General features: G+C 40.9%; 1 protein-coding gene across 6 annotated transcripts in view; it reads left to right on the top strand.

Moving 5' to 3' along the window:
* Nucleotides 1-16,866, top strand: part of LOC6615138 (uncharacterized protein K02A2.6) — a 42,934-nt gene that overhangs the window by 8,540 nt on the left and 17,528 nt on the right. For all 6 annotated transcript variants that reach the window (XM_032726058.1, XM_032726057.1, XM_032726061.1 and 3 more), the window contains 2 exons: nt 13,620-14,498; nt 15,781-16,098. In XM_032726058.1, the coding sequence (XP_032581949.1) occupies nt 14,175-14,498; nt 15,781-16,098 (642 nt within the window). In that variant the 5' untranslated portion in view covers nt 13,620-14,174. The remainder of the gene's footprint in view (nt 1-13,619; nt 14,499-15,780; nt 16,099-16,866) is intronic.

The raw sequence follows: 16,866 nt of genomic DNA, 5'->3' as shown, positions 1-16,866 counted from the left end.
TCACACAGATGAGATCAGAATAATGCTCTCCATTTAAGTTGCTTGATGGGGCAATGAGTTTTGAAAGTTACTCGGGCGATCGATGCGAAAGTCCCACTCCCACACCCACAATACCCAAAATCAGTGGCGATTATGCAAATGCTACGCTATCACTGCACTTATTTTATTTTTCGTTTTGCCCTACTCCAGATTTGTTGTTGCTCGAAAAAAGAGTGCCAAGGTCGTCGCTTGTTATTATTCACTGTCTTCGGGCTTCGAGCTCTTGTTCTTCTCGCTTCGCGATAACAGAAGAGCAAGTATGTACGTATGTACATATGTACATAGGTTTCTAATGAAATGGCAAAACTGCTGAACGTGGAAATGGAACTGCGGCAGAGAAATAACAAGTGCGACGGAAAGCAATCGAATTTGGTTGAGCAAACGAGTTACCGCCCAGTGCCGCCCCCTTTTCCCTCCAAATGGGCGGAAATGGGGGCCGCCAACAAGAACAACTCGCCGAGCGTTACACAAAATATTTAACATATTTTATCGGTTGCCGAGGCACTTGGCTGGCATTCTATAACAACATTAGTTGGGCACCACAAGATTTATATATTAGCTGACCAAAGTATTGACATTAGCAAGTCGTACTGAATAGATTGGAATGGGTTGTTATTCGCATCAAATCAAAACACTCGGTGGCTACATGAGTGATCCCAAACGTCTCCATTTTCAGAGTCCGAACGAACTGGTGCATCGCTCTAAATTGGTATTTATTTTAATATTCATATTGATATTGATATTGACGGACGACAAATGGGAAGTGCAAACACATTGAAATCGTCGCCATTGGCGCAATTGTCCTTGCTTTGCCTTATCATCGCCGCCTGGCCGAAAGCAAACTAAAGCCAATTGCAGAAACAGACGGGCGGTACTTGAAAAATGAATTGAGCAAGCAAATTGCAGGGGTAACGAGAATTCGCATTCGCATTCGAACGAATGGCTATGGAAATGCAAGTGGAAGTGGTGCTGGAACTGGAAATGGAAGGGGCAGCACTCTGATTGGGAGTTGGGGATTGGCTTGTTTACCACTTAGCTGGGCACCAGCGTCGGGTGAATCGGACACCTTCCGTGTGTCCTCGCATTTCTCAGGTGGCTCCGCAGGTAAAAGGGTGCCTGGTGATTGGGCTTTGTCCACCTTGTGATTACATTTCACGCCCCAATCGAAACGCCAAAGGCCGGAAGAGTCGACAAGGAAATGCAGCAGGAAGCAGTCCGTCACCAGACAGCCACTGCGGCACTGGACAAAAACAGCAAATTTCTTTTACTCTGATAGTCAAACTGAAATGTGTTTTAAATAGATAAACGAGCAAGTTGTAAAATGAATGAATATACAAATAAATTCTATGGTGAATTGGCAAAAGAAGTCTTAAATGAATATACGAATGAATATAAAATGAATTCGCTAATGAAGTCCTAAGTGAATATACATACATACGAATGAAAACTGAAGTGAACGCGTAAATGAATTCTGGAATGAATGTACACATTCCGTTTATTAATCATCCATCCAGCTGAAAGTCCGTTTATAAGTAACTGCATCTGGGTATTTATTAACGTGTACCCGGAATCCAGATTCAACTCAGCTTCAGACTCATCAACGTCGCCATTATCAACTCGAGCGTTGTGATTATCCTGATGATTGTGGCCCTGCTGCTGCTGTCATTTTATCTCTGGCCTCTGTTTTAGGTGGTTCGGGTTGCCGGGTCGTTGGGTGGTTGGGTGGTTGGGTGGTTGGGTGGCTTTGGCTTCCGTGGAGTGGGTGGTGGGTGCTTTCGACACGTGCGTCGGGCGCTGAGTGGGCGGCTATGTGCTATCTCTGCTTTCTGCCTGCCAGCCGTTTCCTCTTATCATAAAGCAAGGCGGCAGCACAGGGAAAAACAACAGCCGTGCCTGAGCTATCGTGTAAGGAAGCTTTTCGAATACACTATACCACTTACTCCCAAAGAGTATCTTTCAGGCAGATGGTCGATACGAAAAGGGGATTTACGAAAAAGTACTTTCAAACTTACATTGATGTTCAAATGTTTTGAATAAGTTGGTATATTCGTTGCATGAGTAGCATTTGTTAAACTAGAATAATTAACAGTACGAAATAGTTAGACTTAACAAATAATTGTCAAGTTTAGAGGAAGTGGAAACCAACCTGGTCTCAAAGCGCATGGAATCAAATGACTATAGGGTATACAAAAAACAAAAAAGTACAACACTCAGACAAACTGAACAAACAGAGTATCGTGGAAACGGCGGGTGAAGCAGGGGTGGTGAGGGGGAACGGGGTGTGAAGTAGCATTGGGCTATAGCAGAGAACAACAGAACGCAAATGCGTTGGAGGACAGCACTTGACTACAGCGACCAAAGTCAGAAAGCAGCGCCCAGGTGTGCAGTGTAAGAAACCGTTAGGAGCATACATATGTACAGCACAGATCGTAAGTTAATAAATTAGGTTGCGGAAAGTATGCTACTAAATTTGTTTATGTTATGTTTTATCTCTAGCGTACATTTAGACACTTGGTTTTATTTTTTAGATCAAAACATAATTGAAATATTTTTGAAGATCACTTTAATCATAAGACTAACGAGTAGTTTATTTTTATTTATAGCATGCTTTCAGACACTTTTAAGGGGTTTTAAGCCACGCCCATGCACTTCTTCACTTCGTTTTCTAACACATAACATGACAGTGCTGTCTAATGAGAAGCTTTCAAGGCCGAAAGTACTGAGTTTAACTTTCTCCCTCACATTTTCGCCCAGTGCATGCTTAACGGCGAGAGTAGCCGGCCCTGTTAACTGTTAATGCTCGCCGGTGACAACGAGCGAGACAGTGGCAGCAACAACAAAAGGCGGTAAGCACAGCTGCAGGGCAGTCAAATATCGATCGGCATTGTCAAGAGCAGCGGGCTGGGAGAATTCGGTGAAAGGGATGGGGATGGGGTGTGGTATTAGGGGGCGGGAAAGGGGAAAAGCTTCACGCCCAAGGAGGCGAGTCGCGTAATTCCCGCGAGTGAATGAAAGTGCAAAAGCGAAAGGAATTATGAATGAGTTTTCCAGAGCACAACTAACTAGTACATTGCTGACCATTGTGGCTAGCAATTCATAGTTGGATTTATGAGAAGAAACGCAGCTTTAGATCGAAAGTTAGTGTTGGGGAATTTTGATTGAGTCATTTAGCCCATTGCGCCTTCCCACCTCATTCAATAATCTCAATTCGATTTCAGGCAAAGTAGGTTGCATTCACTCTGCGAGGATTGCATCTTGCAGATAACTTGATTTCCTTCCTCGTCCCGCTGCTCAGATGCCCCTTGGAGCGCACAGGAAATTGCGTTTAAATGAATCAATAGATAAAAGCTTTTGCCAATTGCATTCGCATCTATTGCAGTGAAGTAGGGAAAATCCCTCGCTGCACAGTGGAAAATAATTCGTTTAGGCACACGGCACACTTTGTTGCAATCTAATCAAAGTCGAATCATATCAAGTGGCAGTGGAGTTCTAGGGAAACAAGTTGCCAAAGCATATTGCAGAATCTAATCATTCTTGGTTTGTTTGCAAGCGATTGAACCATGGTTTTTATCATATATGACAAAAGAAATGCTGCTCTTCCGATACTGAAGAATTCGAATTGACTGTCGAGCCAAACGGATTGTGTATCTCAAAAGCGAGTTTCTTATGACACGGGCACTTTTTTTTGAGTGCATTCTTGAACTTGGCTTGGTGGGAGCGGGATAGTGCAGGGTGCGAGAGAAAGGGAACATCTCTTTATGTGTGCAATTTCCGTTTCTTCTGCAGGGTTTTCTGCGCTCCTCCCTCTTTCATTCCCTCTCGCTCGTTCTTCCTTTCTCTCCGAATCCCTCAGTCTTCGCTACTTTCGCAATGTAACGACTTTTGCGGAGGATGCGACAGATAACAATAATAACAACAACAACAATGACAAGTCAAGGAGCCTTGAAGTTGCAGCTCCTGCTTCATCTTCGCCGTCTTTGTGTATCTTTATGTATGCACTGGAAAAATTTGTATGTTCCCAGCGTAGTTAAGCAATGTTAATATTTTCCCATACAAATACCAATTTTAATTGTACTTTATCTTTTCTTGATACTACCAGAATAGAGTAATTGTTTTCTGTGTAGCTGTGACTTGGCAGTGACTTGATTTCAAAGCTGAAACTGAAGCCGGTTTGCCATGCTTTTTGCGGCCTGTTTTGTGGCCTGGTCCTTGAACTGTCTCCCTCTCCCTCTCTCTCTGTCTCTGTCTCTGCTCCTCGGTTTCTCCCCACTTCTCCTTCTCCTTCTCCTTCTTCGCCTCCATCTCTTTCTTTTTCTGGGTCCTCCCCTTGTGTAATAACAACAACAAAAAATAATAATAAATAAAAAATAAAATGCGAGGAAGCCAGGGCTTAAAAGCCAAGAATACAGTGGGCTTTCACTTTAAAACATTATCAACAATTATTCAGAAGAAGCACACCAAGTACTAAAGTTTGTCCATTGTGCTCGCCTCAAAAGTTTTAATGCAGCGCTCTTCAAACGAATGCATCGAACACACACCTGTGTTTATTTAGTAATATCGCAATGGCAATGGTCGTTCGCCAGTAAATACTTTATTACGCGTGTAGCTGTACTAGCAGGGGTGCATCATTGTTGCATTTCTTGAGACAGCTCCTGCTGCACTTCTCCTGCATTTGCAAATTGCATTGAACTGCAGCCAAGCGATTGCACGTGAAAGGGACGGCGGCTCATCGAGGAAAAGAGAGAGTGCTAGTGGGGGAGGAAGACCGAGTTGCATCCAATTTAGGAAATGCCCCGAAGCCTTTCCTTTGCAACCGAAACTGTACCGAATTAAACATTAAAAAATAAAATAAATACTGTAAGGGGGGGATACGGTACGATGGGTACCCCTCTAATCTCTGATTGCACTGAGAAAAATAATAAGCCTGATAACAGGCTTAGATTAGAAGAGAGTTGCATTTTCTTATTAGTGTGGCAACAAGTAGGGGCACTTTATTCTCAAATTAATCGATCTTGATTCCTTTATACTGGCTTTATTTGAAGATATTCGTTTTATGGCCTGTTTTGTCGCTCTGCATAAATCCTTCGGATTATGCATTTGGTTGCAAGTTGCAACCCTCGAGCGACACATATGCAACCCTCTTCCTGTTTACCCCCAATCCCAATATCCACACTCCCCTAGTCTGTGAATTGCATTTTGAATACTCATTACGAAGGGTTTCAGCACCGGGGGGACTCCCATTCCCTTTGCATGCGTGAAATGAGCAGGGCGGGGAAATCCCGAACCACCCAGGCCCCCGCGGGGGGTGAAACCAACCCTCGATCCCAAAAGAGCTGGAAAAACCCCCAGAAGCCAAAGCTGAAAGTCCAATCCGAACTTTTTGCGCCACCCTTTGTTGCTTTGGTGGCGCGAGTTCGGAGTCCGTTGCTATTATTAACATAAGTATGCACTTGGAGGCTTCATTATGAAATTAAAGTATATATACACCACCCCCGCGCACTTTGGACATACATATGTACATACCTATGTATATGTTTTCAAGCTAGAAAATGCGTGAACGTTTTCCCTAAGACTTTCATTGCTTTCCCGTACAGTAAACACTCGAGACAGTCATCTAGAGAAACGACTAGTAGCGAAACCTTCTGAAGTAGACTAATCTAAGCACACTAAGTACTGAATTGGAACTTGAAATAACTGAGAAATTGTTTAATAATATCAAGGTAGAGCACAATTCAATATGATTTTTTCTAAAATTGTTCCAAATTGCTGCTTTCGACTTAGAGCCTTATGTAACCCAACCAAAGTGCAAGCCTGGAAGATAATGGAATTAGAACCAGTGCAATCAGGCTGATTAGCAAAGTCAACCCTGAAACAACCCGCAACGATCCCATTGGAATCGAACACTTTTCGGATTGCTTGCTTGCTGCTACATCGGTCAGGAATAATCCTTGGAGAGTTCCCTGAAAACCATCCATCAAGTTGTCAAACCAGGCGGAAGAAGGCAGAACGGAATGGATTGGTATGGAATGGAAGCCAGTTAGGGGATTACTTTCGGGATTCGTAACTGATATGATAAGTGTGTCGGATAAGCTGGGGTTACTTGCTCTCAGTTCGCCAGTGATCTGATAATAATGCCAATAATGCACCAGCCGAACTGTAGTGGATTTCCATATGTTTAAGGGTGAAAATGTTTTTATGCCACCCCAAAGAAGTACGTCAACTTGGATCGGAGGTGGTTCTATATTTTTTTAGTAGTTTTTTGTTTTCAAGACCCACAAAACGTCCAGTCATGCTGTTAACCATTAAGTGGAAATCTTTAAGCCTCAAGTTTAACCAGCTCCTCCTCCGTCGAACTTTGAGCCCCCACCGAAGTTTCAGTTCAGGGCCTAAAACTACTCACAAATAAAATTGAAAATAGATACAAAGGAAAATAATGAAGCTCCTCCCCTTTAATTGAGTTTTGTGATGCACCGAAAAATGACTTTGCAATTTAATAACTAACTTTCGGTAATTTAGTTTTGTATGGTACGGCTTTTCCGTAATTTGAATTTGAAGCCCAACAGAAGAGAAACTGAGAAATAGAGGCCGAACATAGTGGGGCAATTGCTGTTGCAACATGCAAATGGTCACGTAACGAAACAAAAAAACGAAAAAAAAAAAACCAAAACCGAAACCAATGAACTTTGGGAGACAGCAAAATAAAAAAAAAAATAAAAAAAATAAATTAAAAAAAAGGAGAAAACTGCCACAATAACAACACAAGCAACTGGAGAACATTCTCCATTAAACGAAGTCAGTGCAAAGATCTTGTGTCTGCGATAATTCGACATTTGGGTTCATTTCCAATTGAACTCCGGCGAATCCATGTCAATGAGCAATATGAACGATGTTGAGTACATATTTCCCTCTCACGTTTTGGCCGTTTTTTTTTATTATTATTTTTTTTTAACTCTAAAAGAAAGTGGTGTTATTGGTGTAGACATATACATATTTAGCTGACAAATTGTTATCATATAATATAACCCTTGGCCTATTAGCAGTAAGTATTAGTAGTAAGAATAGTTATGTGTTGTCTTGAAATCAACTTCCATTGTGAATCCCTCAATCTTTTACTATTCGACGAGCTCTCTATTAAGTCGGTCAGAGGGGTCTGATGAATAATTGCAAGTGCATGGGGCTATTCGCAGTTGTGGGGCAGGTCGTCTTTTAGCATAGTGACTTGCGCTGGGGCAGTCCCCTTGCCTCCCCTTTAATTTAAAAACTTGCTCGGTTTCTTCTGCTGCTGCTGCTTCCAAGGCTCGAAACGAACCATCGGATCCAACGGCACAACATGGGATCCCAAGATTAGTTCTTCTATCAGCTACAATATCAAATTCTGTTTTTGCCGTTTGGTGTTCTTTTGTTTACTCCAAAAGTGTTTGGTTTGTTTATTCATTCTGGATCCGCTGGTGTGTGTGTGTGTGTGTGTGTGTGTGTGTGTGTGTGTGTGTGTGTGTGTGTGTGTGTGTGTGTGTGTGTGTGTGTGCCTTTCTTTTTTGGAGGTATTTTTTCACTCTTTGGCTGGTTTCCTATATGGTTTCCAATCGAAACCGAATGGCAATCGGAGAAAGCTGTTTTTTTTGGGGGGTGTAATGGGAATGGAGCGTTCAATTTTATACTGTTTTAATAGTCAGACGATCTGACGAATAAAACTTCCCTTGGGCGCCGCCTTTTTCTATTTTTCAATGACACAATCTTGTGGCAAAATCTGTCGGCTTATTCAAATGTTTACGTCATTGAGCACTGAACACTAAATACTAAATACTGAATACTCATGGGAAGACGACAATGTTTACACGAATTTATTCGCTTAAATTACATTTGTCAAAGAGCCAGAAAAGAAAGATCTACACGAACGATCATTAATCATACTCGAAGAATTCAGATAATGATTGAAAAAACCAAATGCATATATATGTACGTGTGGCTTAAATAAACAATCATTGAAACATGTATTAACTTATTTTTGGTTCATTTTAATTAATGCAACTGAATTGATATTTTCGAAATAGTTTGAGAAGTCAAGTTTGGTGGGTTAGACATTAACCTTAAGAACAAGGTTGCAGCTTTAACCCTCTAATGCTTTGAATAAAATTGATTAATTTAAGTGCTGAACGAGTTGAATTGATTATTGTTCTAGAACGCCTATTATTCTTAGAAAATCATGGAGCCAAAACTTTTATTTAATTTCTATTCTTTGCCTTGAACTAATTTTTTGTTTTTCACTTCATTTTTGGTTGGCTATTCTTTAGGCACGTCTATTTTTCTTTCAACAATTGACAAGTGGAAGTGTTGTTGAACTTTTCTGTTTTTTATTTATTTTTTTTCACCCGGCCAGGATTGTGTGTTTCCACCTTGTGTGTTCCGCGGTTTCCTCGATTTCCGCGGTAAACCATTCAATGATGATATAATACGAGCCAACTAAAGCACCAAAAATACGCACACACTGGCGCGCTGGGAAATGGCGAGGAAGAAGAAGATCAGCACGCAAGCAGAGAGTTTTCCCCATTTTCCGAGCTCGACCCGCTCGCCCTTTCGCTCCTCCGTTTCGCATCTCACACCAAATAAAAAGGTCGTTGAATGAGGTCAAGGTAGCACTAGCTCCCTCCCTCTCTCCCGCTCTCTGTCTGTCTCTCTCTGACCAGTATATGCCTCTCCTTCTCGATCGATTTTCCATCTCTTTTGGCGGAGGAAGAGGAGAAGGAGAGCGAAAGAAGACGAAGAAAATGTTTCCATTTTCCACTTCATTTATTGATTTGCCCGTCAGTTGTCAGAAATTAGATTATTAAGGCGTTTGCTCCGGTCAGCTGGACCAACAGTTTTCCCGCCACTCCCACTGCCTTTCACCGCCCACCGCCCACCGCCCATGGCCCATACTCGCCGCCCCCCGCTGGCGGTAGGAAAAGCAAGGAAAAAGAAAGACATAAAACACATAGCACAAACAAACAAACGACGCTGCAAGAACATTAAATAAACAATTCGAAAATAAACGTAACAACAAAATACAACAAAATTAAGTATCGGAAACAGTCGAGATTTGGACGAGCATATTACCCTGTAAAACAATTCGCATAATGTTTGTATCGAGGAAAAGTATTTGCATTGCTGGGAAATTGCTATATTTAAACCTAACTATAACTATATAGTCCATGTAAATACTAAATACTAATACTATCGAAGAGAGTTTGGTGGTCTTTCTAGAAATTTTTGGACAGTCCGAATCAGGACGGAACCAATATAGCCAGGATCTTGAAATTTTCCAGGGTAAATAAAATGGAAATTGAAATTGTGAGTGACGCCAGGCCAAGACACATGAATGCCTGGGTACATTGCCTTTTCGGTGTGTATTGGTGGGCTGTTTCGCCTTCTTTCTGGTTTCCATACATATAAGTGTACGGCTATTCCGATTCCGAATCGGTGGCGGCGACACTTGGCAACAAGTTGAATGGCTCTCGCTCAGCATCCCAAAGGGGCTCTAACCCCCTGATAACGAGGGGCCAGATCAATATATACATGTATGTACATACAGATGTACATATGTATATGCTATGTATGTACGCATGGACAGGTATATACATATACCGGTTGCTATATGGGCTTGGTGTGCATAATACACGGGCGTGATGTTTGTCGAATCCGATCGCATCGGCAATCGGTCTTTGATGTGCGTCTGCCACAATATTTTCCATATTCTCCGGCTCGACTTTCTCATGTTACCCCGGCTTGTTTTTTGATGGATTCCGATCGGATTTGTGGGGCGAGAGGTGTGAACACGCCGCAGAGATAACCTTTGATATGATACGAGTATGGTTACCTACAAGGTGTGTGATTCAATTGGGTTAGGTCGGCGTTCCAATGCGTTACAGATCGTGCAATACCAGTGCATGATTTTGAAACATAACTTCGTTCTCACGTTCGAAATATTCTCACCCAAAACGTCGAGTTGCCCTGGCAACCCTGTAAGACAAAGTTCCTTTAAATCCCCATTTCATTGCAATCCAATCAATATGCTGTTCATTTACAGGGTAATATCTGAAATAACTCGGATTTCTACATAAATATATGTGTAAATAAATCAATTTAAAGCAAAAGAACTATCATGCTCCAAAGACTCCTGGTTTCTGGACGCGTTTCAATTAGAAGCTAATCGCGGTTTAATACCTGGTCCGATCGACGATCTGATCGGACGATTCCCAGCGATGTATATCTGCAGATATACATATGTGTGCAAGTGCCTTTTATATAGATCCAGCATATGAATGATTTATCGCTGATATCGCTGTTTGTTTGCATTGTACTTTTGTTTCGCTCTCGTGTCAGCTTTATATACAGAGACACATATATCGCTTTTTTTATCGACTTCCATTCCGCGAAATTGATAGACAAAGAAATAAAAATGGAGTCAATACGTATACGTATAGTTGTATTTATCTATAATTTCTTTTTGTTTAATGGAGAGGAGAGAAAGAAACCGAAGAAATTTTATAAATGTAATTGCACGTAATTGGATGCCCCCGCGTGTGTATTTCTCGGTTTGTGCTTCGTTTTTTGTTTATCGATTCCAAGTTGGGCATACGACCCAGCCGTTTATCGGCTATCATGCACACATATATCATATGTCTCTCTTTATATATTTTTCTGGTTTTATCTGTCGGCAGATATGGAGTGGGAATGGCTATAACCCAAAAATTGTAATGGCAGGTGAACGGTGCAAACAGAAATGAAAAAACAGTTCATTAAAAAAGAGGAAACGTGGAACTGAAAGTAAATAAACGGTTATCGATATATAATTTGTTACTAGGTAATCAGGAGCTTTGTTTACTAGTTCCTAATTTGAACTTCAAATTTAATGCACATAAATACTAACATTGTGAATGGGTACATCAAGATGTATTCGAGTGCTTTGACTTCCACATATGTATACCCCTTACTCTGCTGCTCGATGCTTACACTACACATGTAGAAGCATTCGATAAATATTGCATGGCAATATCGTATTTCCATAGGTATCGAATGTTTAGTGCCTCGACTATTGAATACCTGTTATAAGGCGAATCAATTTTATTATGAATATTTGCTCATGCATATATAGAGTGCTTATAAATACATACAGTCTAAATTTTTAATTAGTGTAATAATAATTAGTGCAATGTATGTATATATGCGCAAATAAACTAAAGTAAAATTAAGTTTATATATAGTTTAACCTACAGGACTAACGGACTAAAAAATTGTGTTTTGAAAGGGATAGATGGGAATCGAAGATATAGTGCCATATCAAATTTTTTAATAACTAAAATTCTAATATAACTCACGAAATTTATTGCGCTACTTGATTATAATGGAATATAACATTAATGAGCAGAATAAACAAAAAAACATGATAGTGCGACAAAAAAGGCAATTCAGTTGCCAGCTTTTTATTGACTATACTGCATAATTCGTGTGATAACAATTAACTTGATTGTTTTGCACTGCAAGTTGAAATCGAACTTGACAGAAAAAACGGGTAACGTACAGTTGAGAGCAAAGATAAAAACCCAGAATCACATTGTGGCAAGTAAAATAATAAAAAAAAAATCAAGATTAAAGACAGAACATGCGTGTAATGAGCCAAGCAGCGGTAAAAGTATTAAAACGCTGTTCAACAACGGCAAGAAAAAAGAACAAGGCCCAGAATTACATCAATCAAAGTTGAGTTTTTTCTTTTTTTTTGGAGGCGGTTTCGATTGCTGGAGCTTAACGAAAATAAAACAAGAATCCGAGAATCGAATCCAGCTGAGATAAGTGGAAACTAAAAAGATATAGGTAAAGAAATATTATTTTATTGGGGAATCAAGAAGTATACCTAAATTTGTACATAAATAAAATGTAGGAGGATGCCTTCCGATCGTCTGCCGGTCAGGCAAATTTTCCATTCCATGGAAAATATCTTTACTTTTCAGCTATCGCCGGCCAACCTTCAAATGGATTATCGGCGTACCGCCGCTGATAAGTTGATATAGGTCGTTATATGATGTTTTTCTATTAGTACTACTACTAGTGACGGACGGCCAAGGTCTAACAGTAGCTGCGGAGCAGAGTGTTTTACTATTTCTTGCGATTCGCCATCAAAACTTAACACATTTTCAGTAATCTGCCGTCGAATCGGTTTATCTATCTGTGTGTCTATCGCCTTGACATGAGTGACTTGACACACTCGAGCTCCCCCCTTTCGCAAAAAGAAACTACTTTGACAATGCAATTACAATGGGGCAATTATATATAGAGACTACTATCTGAACAATCTGTTTTTGTCTGTCTATCTGTTTGGGGGTAATTACATGTGCTCTGGCTCAAATTATTATGGCGGCTGTCGTTTTTGCCTTCTTTATGTTGTTTAATTGCGTTCAATGAGATAAAGCTGGCAAACCAAACAGTAATCGCAATCAAATATATACTGCAAATCATAGAGCCTATTAAATCCTTCCAACAATCGGGCACACATCCCTAAGGGTCTTTGAACTTTGACCTTATCGCTTGGCTAATTAAACGCAAATTTTTATTTGTGATAACTAATTATTTGTGTGGATCATAAACTAATAACAAATTCGCACAGGGTCATTAAAATTCATTAGCAATTCGCGACGAGGTTGCATTTAAACATTATTACATATTTAGCGTCTTTAGTTGGTCTACACATAAAATCTTCAGCTTGAATTTAAAACGATAACTTATCGAGCAAACAAAAATGTCAAACTGGGAATGCCGAGCAAAAAAGGGGGCGTTAAGCTAAACGCCTTTGAAAGGGGGTTCCTGCTTCAGTATCCATCTTAATTTCAGTTTTATTTTTCAAGAAAGAGATAATAAACGGCATTATATCATCGTAGTTGTGTTCATTACTACGATCGACCCAAAGTCATCGCATATGCCCAAGTACAGTTAGTTAAGTGCTTTTAACTGCCAGTCGGACAAAAAGGCGAAAAAAAGAAAGAAACAAAGCCTTCGAGACACAAAAAGCGAGGAAAAACAAAACAAAAACCTCTTTCGGCTTTAATTACAATGCATAAAAAATACAGTAAAACCCCGAAAACAGATTCAACTAGGGGGCCTTTGTGTGTTGGACATTGACCGTCAAATGAGAAGTCAAAAAAGTGTAACACGCCTCGTCGCATTTTAACCCCTACTGTCCCTCAGAAAGCTGAAACTATTGGGTTAAGAGTCCAGGAATGCCAACAGCATTTGATAGCTTTTGACCATGTTTAATGGATTCTAAGGAATCAGATCACCTTTTCACTGAACAAGTACGAAATGTTCTTAACAAGATGTAAAAAATATATATGTATCAATTGCACTCCCATTTGTGATTAAAAATCGTGGATAGTCATGATGCATTTAAAACATATTTTTAATTCTTTTTACTAAAGCTTTTGGTCTGGCTTTGTTGATCCGGCGCGAAGGACCAATGTCTGTCGAACTTCTTTGTTAAGCAATTACATATGTTTTTTCGAAAGAATTACGAAGTAAACAACTAACTATCCCTTATTTCTTTGTTTTTGCAGATGATTTCCTTTAACCCATCGATGGATCAGCAAGAGCAGTTTGTAGCAGTACTATGGTAATATCGATCGGTACGATGGGCCTCGCGCCGCAGCCACATCGAAAATTTGCAACCTATCGTAGGATGTAAAGGAAAATCCCCGAAGAGAAGAACCGCAAGGCGAATTTCAGATAGTTTAGCAAATAGAAGAGGCGAACCAGGGGTGAAGCGCCACCCCACCCACCGTCACACAAATGAGGGTGCCACCAACAGGTTGACCACCAAAAAAAAACCCCCCAAAAAATAAGCAAAATAACGTAGTAATAAAAAAAGCCAACCGCACGACAAATAGAAAAGGTAAAAACAACCGAAACCACCAGCCAGCCACCGAAAGAGATAGAGCGCTAAAACAGAGCGAGAGGAGAGTGGAGAGTGTGTAAACAGAAAAAGGCGAAACACAACACACGAAAATACAAAATTCAAAGAGAAATAAAAAACACCGAGAAATAAAACCGAAAACACCTAAAAATCCACACACACACAACACCCCCTTCAAACCACAGTATCCCGCTACAAAATGTTACAAAACTCGAACGGCGCTGCCGCAGCGCATTCGGCAGCCTCAGCGGTGGCGACTCCCGCAGCGGCGGCATCCGCAGCAGCGGCGGCTGCTGCAGCGGCGGTGGCTGCAGCGGCCAACAACGCCGCCCTGGCCGCCTCCTCCATCCAGCCCAAGCTCATCGCCATCCGCCGGCGACCCAACCAGGGATTCGGGTTCACTCTGCGCCACTTCATCGCCTATCCGCCGGAGGATGACCAGGCATCATCATCCGCATCGGGTTTGGTATCGGGATCGGCGACAGGAGCAACGGCGGCATCGGTATCGACCAATTGGCCACAGGTGGGTAGGGATGATAATGGTTATAGTGGGTGTGGATAGAGGATGAAGGGATATGTAGAGAATATTGGCCCCAGGGGAAGTGCAAGTGAGAGAGTGTGAACGACTCTCTCTTTCTGTCTCTCGCGCTGCGCTGAAGCGCTGCCTCAGTTGACGCCGACGTCGGCGTTGGCGTTACGTGAGCGCTGCGCACGCGCGACTTATTCAAATTGCCGCTTTTGCTTTTTCTGCTTTCTTTTTGCTTTTCATTTAAGCGACGGTGATACCCAGCACGAAAGATCCCCAGGTGTACTTCGACTTTATCAAAAGGAATATGCTAAAAGTTAAAATTCAATATTTAAAAATGACCCTCCTTGAAATATTGCGTATAATATAAATAAAATTTAAAATGAGCTTGCAAAATATGTTTCAAAACATTTTAGATATTCCTAATGTTTTCAGTATCCTTGATTTAACCCTTTAATGATCTTTATCCAAGTCCATTAATAAAAACCCTATACGATTTTAAAATTATAACTTTAAAGATAAGACGCTATTTTTATATTGAAAAAAAAAAATACTATTAATAAAACAGCAAAGAGCATTTTAATACTATGATCGTAATAAATGTATTAGGGTATTGAATTGTCGGTAGTGTTCCCTTCTCTTTCTCTTTTATTTTTGCACTAATTTGCGTTTTGCTCACTTCACTTTTTTGTGCCCGTTTTATTTTTGTTTTGTTGATATTACATCCTCCGCTTGCCGCTCTTACTCACTCGCACACTCTCTTTTCGTCTTCTTCTTCTTGTCGCTTCCAAGGCGACTCAATTCAATATACACTCTCCTCGCAAAATGTGGTCTCACGACCCACAGTCGCGTTCGCATTAATAGGTCAATGGTTTATGCTTTAAATATTAAATTTTTTGCTTTAAGCCACAGAAAATGTTTTTACAATTTGTACCTTTTTATATAATTTAATTTAATGTACTCAGTAGATGACTTTAATAATTCGATGTATACAGAAAGAGGTTTACTAGTTGATGTTATTACAATCGTATGAACATTTGCATAATTAATTTCTGTTTAGATTCCAATTGGTGTGCAGAGATCCGTCAAAACTTATATCTTTAAGATCATCTTTTTTTTGTCTCTAGTTGCAATAGGGCAGACATTAGAATTATAGTGTATGCCCTTTTATCAAAGCTTATGGCCTAATTGTGCAGCGGGGGGTACCTAGTTTTCGCACCTCAGGCGTACAGCTGACTAACTAATTTTTTTTTTTGTTTCGGTTTCGTTTGGTGTATAGGAAGCCTCCAGTGCGGCGGGCAGCAGCAGCGGCAGCAGCAGCAGCGTCGGCGTCGCCGGGATCACCGGTTTGGAGCCAACGTCGCCGACGTCGCTGCCGCCGTACCAAGTGAAAGCGATGGAGACCATTTTCATCAAAGAGGTGCAGGCGAACGGACCGGCCCACTACGCCAACCTGCAGACGGGCGACCGCGTGCTGATGGTCAACAACCAGCCGATCGCTGGCATCGCCTACAGCACCATCGTCTCGATGATCAAGCAGACGCCGGCGGTCCTCACGCTGCACGTGGTACCCAAGGAGTGCGATGTCCTGCAGATGGTAAGCTCATCCGGAAAGAGGTTCTCCTCATCTACACATCCCCACATCCCAAACCACGCCCACAGCTACCGGAATACCAAAGTTGCCAAAGTGCTTGCTGCTTCTTTGGCCAAAGTGTGTGATTATTAAAAATAAAGTGGCCATCTTTATAAGGTCTGACCTTAAATCGGACAAAAAGCGTTAGTGTAAAAAAATTGCCAGCAAATCCGGTGAATTGCATGAGAAGAGAGGGCATCCAAGCTTGATACAAACGTGTCTAGTCCGCAAGATCACTGGTCTTTTTGGTATCCTGGATTAACATCTAAAGAAATGTATCTCAACAGGTCGCAGATAGCTTAAGAGTAATCATGACTCACATACTGAGAAATACATAAATACTTATATATATTTGTAACCATGTGATATCACCATATCAATCGAGAGTGAATACTTTATTCACTATAGTTGAATTGAGATGAAATTGAACTCTTATTTATTGAAGATCTTGTAACGGGCAACCTGTTTTGCCAATTTTAAAACAACAGTGCCGACGAAAAGCGATAAATAAACGATCGAATTTCCATTAACCAGCGTGTTAAATGCGTGAATGGTGTTGCATTTCGCAGCACTAATACTGCGTTTGAAAATTAACAGAACTTGCAGCACTGGCCAAAGTCCGCACTTATTATTATTAATTGGTCGAATTATAGCTATAGCTTGAGATACATACGTATGTTCATATGTACGAAACTACTAATTAAGAATGTGACTACTATTGAAATACACCCA

The sequence above is a fragment of the Drosophila sechellia genome, chromosome X (assembly GCF_004382195.2).
Source record: "Drosophila sechellia strain sech25 chromosome X, ASM438219v1, whole genome shotgun sequence".
In the NCBI taxonomy this organism is placed as follows: domain Eukaryota; kingdom Metazoa; phylum Arthropoda; class Insecta; order Diptera; family Drosophilidae; genus Drosophila; species Drosophila sechellia.
This window is presented reverse-complemented; position numbering and strand designations above follow the sequence as displayed.